This window comes from Porites lutea, chromosome 2, assembly GCF_958299795.1.
Source record: "Porites lutea chromosome 2, jaPorLute2.1, whole genome shotgun sequence".
In the NCBI taxonomy this organism is placed as follows: Eukaryota; Metazoa; Cnidaria; class Anthozoa; order Scleractinia; family Poritidae; genus Porites; species Porites lutea.
In genome coordinates this window covers 37,492,451-37,499,841 of record NC_133202.1, presented here as the reverse complement: position 1 = coordinate 37,499,841, position 7,391 = coordinate 37,492,451, and the positions used below count along the sequence as shown (strand labels likewise).

Below are 7,391 nucleotides of genomic sequence, written 5' to 3'. Positions count from 1 at the left end.
TTGAAGCTCCTAAAAATTCTATTCAGTTTGTTTCTTCTGTTTTTTACTTTGCTTCGATGGGAGCTCATTTTATTATCTTTTCTGTACTAGCTAGAGGATACAGTGGAAATTGAAAAAAGCCCTTTGTCTCTCGTTGGAATATCTGTAGAAAACTTTTAATGGTTTCTTCGAACTTATCACTAATTACCACCAATGCCTTTTTGTGGTGAACCACAAAAGAATCTCCGAAAATAGTTTTGTGAAACAGAGCTGCTAAACAACACGCCGCCGTTTTTTTCATTTTTAAAAGCCTTAGCTCTTTGAAGTCGTGTATGTGTAAATTCGAATAGCAGGTTTGAAGAACTGACAGACAGGGAGTTTTACTGCAAGAACAACCTGACAAGTGCCACAGATTCTGAAGCCCACACAAGACCTATGTGTAACCATTTGTTCTGAAGAAAATGAGATCAGGACACTAGATTTACCACAAATTTCACTTTATCGCTAAACGATCGCGAAAAGTTAATTTATCTGCCCAGGTTAGGCTAATCTGTGCTAATCCATGTGTCTTTTAGAAATCCTGAGTTCCTTCAGTTTCTGGCGATAAATTAACAGCGATAACAGCGCGGTATCACTGGTACTAGCTAGACTGTTCCAGGCTCTCAGATAGGATGGTGTAAGGCACGCGTAAAAGGGGGCGGCGAAGGGCGGCGACCGGAAAATTAAGGAAGCCCTTCCTCTCCCCAGTTCTTCACCGTTTTATCTTCATGTTCGTGTTTCAGTCTCAATTTCGCGAACCCGACTATCTCAGAGCCTGGAACAGGCTACACTGGTACTCATACCAAATAAGGGTAAGTCATTGATGGGCTCCTGGGTAGGTAGAATCCTCTTGTGGGCAGTGGCCACGTAATCATCTTTTCACTCAACATCCGGTATTTTCTCTACATAACTAAAAAAACCCCTTTGTTTAATCAAACTATCGAGACCGTTGCGCAGATATGACCCATGTGCATAATCTAGTCCGTTATTGTGGACACCATAGTATAGGGGCCGTGAGTTAGTTTCCTCATTAGGGGGCTTAAGCAACTACGACGGCGGAAGGCTACAAAAATGTCTCTTAAAAAAGGAATTCGCGCTGTTTCAAACTTCATCGCTCTTTTTCCAACTCTTTTAATTTGTCAAATGTTGACGATTTCTTCATGAGTTGATTTCTAAAGGACTGCATCTAAGTTCATGAAAAAGAAAAAGAGAATCGTTGTCTTGTGTTTGTGTTCGTCGTCGTCGTCGTCGTGCAACCACGGCAAAGAAATGTACACAAAAGCGTATGATGCACGAGCAAAGTTGTTGTATAAATCGAAACCTATTATTACTTTTTGGCCGTTCTCGTTTCCGTCGCCGTCGTCGTTGTTTCTGGTCTCGTCACAACATAAAAAAAATAATATCCGAAAACTGTTCGATAGATAAATTCCAGAATCTGGGAAAGAAAAAGAGGTAATTATACAGAGGCCCTCGTCGAGTTTCAGGTAAGTGCAGTTTTTAATATGCGAGATGTTTGGGGAAATGATTTGCCCATATTTATACCAGAGCTTTGTATGGAGCCCGCGCCATATTGGTACCCATCCGGATGGGCATAGTCCGCACTATGGGCAACAACATGCCAACATGCCGACCGGAACCCACAGAAACATCTGTTACTGAGTTTGTTAAGAATGTGTGGATTCATCTCTTGAGGAACTCGATCAAAAACATTACACCGACATTATATTAGCACTTTTTGTAACACAAGAACGGTTCAGATAGCAAATGTCCCCCAAATAAGTTACTTTTTTATCCTACGTGACAGCTCTCTCGGCCGCCATGTAAATGCCGTGGCACGCAAAACTAGAAATTCAAGCGTACTCTATCACGCACAAAAAAAGACCCTTTCGAAGTGAAAATGCGTAGCAATGTTTGTTTTTGGCTGCTCTTATACCGTACCCAAAGTAAAAAGTCAGGAGGCTCGATAATTCTTTAGTTTGATTAATGACATAATGTGCAAACCAGCATGAAAGTCCTGGAAGTCTGGCATGCGTAGCGGGCGACGAAAGGGTTAGGTGATAGGGAGGAAGGGGAAAAGGGAGGGGGATTGGGGAGAGAGGATAAGTATTGAGTAACAGAAGAATCGTTAATTCCGCCCCCAAAGTATATTTAAGATAACTAGCTGTATTTCTAAAGCGACGCCGCTAGGTGTCCTTTATAACAAGAGTTAGCCTTCGTAGGAAGCGTTTCCGCGCAAGTTTTTTGCGCTAGTTAGTTGGCTGTCATGCCCGAATTTCTTATTTACCACACGGAATCCTGTAAGGAAGCTGCAATTGCGAATTTCGTGGAGAGGACTGAACGTCACTTCAGGCACTTAATTTGCCGCTCTGCGATTGGTCAATTCGGTGTTTAAGGTCGGAACACACGAGGCGGCAAGTCGCGGCGACAAATCACTCCGTGTGTACAGATCGGGCGACTAGTTGCAGCAACACGTTGCGGCGACGGCATCGGAGGCACAAACCGCTTCACTGTGTACTGGAGAATTTCTGTGAAAATCTCTGTATCTGCAATAGCAGCAAGTCGCACAAATTCCGCAAAAACAAAGATTTTCTCACAAATTCTCCAGTACACACGAAGCGATTTGTCGCTGCACCGTGTTGCCGAGACATGTTTCTGCGACTTGTCGCCTAAAGTATACCGACCTTTAGACATGCGAACGCGTCAGTGTCTTTTTTTTTTATAAAGCTGAAAAAGTACCGTCCCAAAATAAGCGCCACAAAAGCTCCAACCGCCCCCGTCGAGTGTTCCACCCTCGCGGGCTCATTTCTCGGCTCATTTCAGCGGCTTGTAATCAAGCCTACACCAGAGCAATAACGCGAAGAGCTCATTGGGTTAAGGGCTTACTGTAGAGCGGGATATCGCGGTTTCGACTCTGGGGGCCGTACTAATTAACACTAAGGGTTTCAAAATAACTATGATAATGCCTTTGCAATGCAAATGGATAGCCTTCGCGTGGATCGCATGGCCACGTAAATGACAAACTCGTGTCCAGTAGGAGACGAAAAAATAGTGTCCACAATTAACACTTTCGGATAAATTATAACTCAGATTAACTACGTTTATTATCATCATCATCATTATTATCATTATTATTACTAATTCTTTCCAGTGTTGATGCTGATGATTATGGATTTTGCTGTTACGTCATTTACTTGGGGACCATGGGTCTGGGAAGGAGAGATAAACATTCAAACCTTTTCAGCATCTGTTGATTCTTCCTACGCTATAATTTTCGTTTTTAAGGCATATATACGAACTAAACAAGGAAAGAATGGTTATAATAGTGCACTAATGTAATTCACACAACTTTGCACAAGCGCCACTCCTGAAAGAGCCGAGAACCAGTTTTATAGTATGAGAATAAGCTAAAAACAATCGTAAACGTACGATCTGAGTTTGCAAATGACGCCAACTGCTATAAAAAGGAAGATTATTGAAGTTTTTTTTTCTAACTGAAGAGCTGTTGCAAGGTCTTTTCAGTGTATCAAAACATCTGATTCCTAACACAATCCTTGGGCAATGATTCCACTAATTGTTTGTTTTAATGGGCTATAATCCTTTGCATTTCCCGCGGACAACGTGCGCAAACTAAACACTTTCCAGGTGTGGTTGATCTTACACAGGCTGCACATGATAATGGCCTGGGAATAAGCGGCGTGTTGCATTTGGTCACTGCAGAGCTGCTTTTTGGGTTCTTTAGCATCAAAAAAGCGCAGGCTGGGATGTTTGAATCGGGAGATATTAGCTGAATTCCATGCACTGAGCGTGAAGAAGAGCTTGTCGACGGAAGTGGGCAGGCTTTTCAACCTCACATTTATGGTATGATGGCCGAGGCGCTTCCAGTCATCCATTACGTCACCGGAGTGAGAGACGCCACTAATATGACCATGGCAGTAGTCTACAAAACCATAGTAGCAGTTACCACTGTAGATAAGCACAGAAGCGTCTAGATAATCACGGCCTCTCGTTGGATAGCCCCAGAACAAGTCAAAAATCGCGTGATCAAGAGACTCGGAGATCTCGTACAACACTATGATAAGATGCAGCGTACTGAATGGCTGGATACCATAATCTTGTAAAGTGGCCTGTTTGCCAGTGCTTGTGTGAATCTGGAATGATAATGTAGTGAGAGACAAAACCAGAAAAACACTCATAAGGGGTTGAAAGGTGTAACTCTCATATTTTTGCTTTGTCCGATAATCGCGAATAATAATTTTCGCAAGTACTTTATTTTGAACGAGAAGAAAACATACTGATAAATCAAACTTTGTAATCGACGTGACGTAATTTTATTCCACGTTACCGGGCCTGCTCAAAAAATAGGGAGCGCTAGCAACAAGGACTGCAACGGCTACGAAAACGTCACTTAAAAAGTGAAATCGCGCTGCTTCAAACTTTAGGACCCTTTAGTTAATATCGCTATCGCGCTTATACCATCTCATTCAGTCCGTCAATTGTTAGGAAACTTTTTCAGGAGTTGAATTCTTAAGTCTGTACCGAATTACGGGAAAAAAAAATAAAGTCGTTGTCTTGTGTTTTCGCCCACCACAAAACGTGAAATTAGGCACTTTTATGTTGTATCTCGTCGTAGTCCTGGTAGTGGTGCAGTGACGGCAAAGAAATGTACAAAAAGCGTAATGCACGTGCAAAGTTGTTGATAAACCTTTTGCTTTTTTGAGGCCGCAACGAGGGTTTCCAAATACTGAGAAAAATGAGTATTCACTAGCATTGAACGCGAGTTTACACATTTCAAACTATATAATGAGTTTCTGACAAAACTGAATCAAAAACAGCTGTGAAAGTGAGAGAGTTGAGTGTAACAAGAAGGAAATGTTTCGCCACGAGTAGGACTGAGTCATTATTTACAACACAAATGAAGCTCTACGCAACTCAGTTTGCTGAACTGTTGCTATCATCATTATTTCATAAATAACCCAGACATTTTGGATTGTCAAAACTTTCAGGCTCAGCAAAAGACAGTTATAAATTACTGGACGTCTTGTGTGTACGCCCTGTCCACTCCTGTCAGAAAATTTCTTGTCATTGTCATGTAGCGTCTGTAAAGAAATAAACCAAAATGTTTGACACGCGTGAAAAGTTCTTGTTATACTCATTCAAACCTATTGATTTCTTAACCTTCGCCGATTGCTGTCCCCGTTGCACATGTCAAGCCTACAATTGAACAGTTTACCAGATGGCTGTTGCTCTGGCACGAAAACCATAGGCTTTGCTTCACATATACGAATAGTGATTTAGGCCGGTTTCTATGACCGAGAGAAGCTGCGTCTCGCTGATCTTGAAAGTGATCATCACATATCGGATAAGGGTTTCTCTGCCTCTACTTGTGGTAGTGCGGAAAAGTGTTTATACCAGAAGGCCAGAGGATTGTACATGTCGACACATAAGCTATAGCTGGTATACGTAGTGTAGACATTCACATATGTGGTATGGTCTTAATGTTTAGTAACCCGGCACGCAGGTTCATTACCTTAAGCTCTTGTTCTTTGTATAGCAGGCGTTGTTTGTCTGGATCTGGACCAAGTCTTCTTTTTACGAAATCCTTCAGCGATAGAATTGTCAAATGTGGTTGGTACTCTAAAACAGTACTGTCGCCACCCAACATCACAACAGATATCGTTTTTTCACCTTCCGCGGATGGCCAGTCGGCATCTTCAGGAGCAGAAGGCACATCGGGTTTTGGAAACAGATTCTCGAGTGTGGCTAAGCATTCAATATAGTGTCGGTTGTCCATTGTTACGGTTTGAGGGCACTGAGAACACTTATGAAACTTCTGCACGTGCCTTGTTACACACTGAAAGGAAAAAAGCTGTTTTTACTTTCAAATCACTTCATAAATAAAAAACACACAAACACACAAAACAAAAGAAACACTCCTTGAGGAGATGAGTAGTTGTAGCCACTATAGCCCCTCAATGCATGAAAAAAGTTTCCCATAAACCTCGGTTTTTTTTTCACCGTTGATATGAATGTGGACGCAAGGCCAAGACGCAACTGACAGAAAACACATTGGTGTAGACGGGCTAGAACCACTAAACCCGATTAGCAAGAAATCATAATAGGACACTGTCCTACTATAATCTCTTGACATTAGTGTTGTACTATTCACACAAACATCAGCAAAGTGTTAGAGCGATTTTCGTATGACCTTGAAATGAAAAAGCGCGAACAAAACGAAAACAACAAACGAACGGAAATATTGCGATTTGAATGGTTTACCGAACGGATACAAACACGCGTGGCTGTTGGTTGGTTAAGTGAACGCTCGGGTGAAAAAACTTCGTGCCCGAGAATTTCTAGAAATCAAAAGATACTTCGCTTTGACGTCATAGTGCAACAAAAGTGGCCAAGCGAACAATGCCTTCTCCATATTAGGTTTTTCTTTGGTGGGAGAACGAAGAGGCCATGTTTTGATCTTTTCATCGATTGGCTGCTAAAACAAATAACCAACACTTACCGAAACCACTTTTCAAGGTCATACGAAAATCGCTCTAATTGTGAATGGAACTGTTGCTTTTACTCACCCTGAGGCAATGCAGGGGTGCATGTTCACAGTTATCCGTAAGGGCATTTGCAGGAAACTCTCTGCGAAGTTTTCTGGTTTGGCAAAGGTCACAGTACATGTTTACTAACCCAAGAACGTAACGATGACACACCAAACTGAATTACAAAGGTACATTTGTATCAAAAGTTAAATAATCGTCATGTTATAAGCTCAGGATAAGAGAAACACAACTGATGGAATTGGAACCCGTAACGTACCAAACGCGGAGTGGGCGCCCTAATCACCGACTACGGAAAGACACATAAGGAGCTGGAGATTTACTAGGTTCATGGCTGAGCTATAGGTACGAAAATTTGGTTGCAGGTTTCAGGGCGTTGGCTCTTGTGATGAGGTGACCGTGCCTCCGCCCGCACCATAGGATAACTAATGTCAAATGACCTTATTTACTTTGTGTGGGAACCTGCTATCCGTGTTTAACTTGATGCTTAACGTCCAGGTGGCAGGGGTGGGGGTGGAGGGTGATGAACTCGTCAATGCTCTATTATATGGGGATCGCGCGGCGAATGAGCTTGGCTGACGTCAGGAGCTCTTATCCTGGGAAGTTCGGGAAGTTTTATTTGGAAGCAAAGAAAAAGCTAGCGAAACGTGGCTACCAATGTATTTTGTCTCTGCAAATTGTAATATTCTCTAGAAAACAGCAGTTTGACTGTAATACGACAAGCATTTCTTGAGATCGGTACGTGGCAAGCACCTATAAGCTTACCTACAATCGTAATATCTGCGCGGATATCGAAAGAATCTAAAATCAAAA

The 7,391-nt window shown here is 42.2% G+C and overlaps 1 protein-coding gene across 1 annotated transcript; it reads right to left on the bottom strand.

Annotated features, from left to right (window-relative positions):
• Positions 1-3,111: 3,111 nt before the first annotated feature.
• LOC140926959 (uncharacterized) lies at positions 3,112-6,707 on the bottom strand. Its single transcript, XM_073376630.1, has 3 exons — positions 6,600-6,707; positions 5,546-5,869; positions 3,112-4,166 (listed from the first exon to the last, which is right to left on the bottom strand). Exons 1-3 carry the CDS (start codon positions 6,696-6,698, stop codon positions 3,558-3,560), a joined length of 1,032 nt encoding a protein of 343 aa, XP_073232731.1. The 5' UTR covers positions 6,699-6,707; the 3' UTR covers positions 3,112-3,557.
• Between the last annotated feature and the right edge of the window lie 684 nt (positions 6,708-7,391).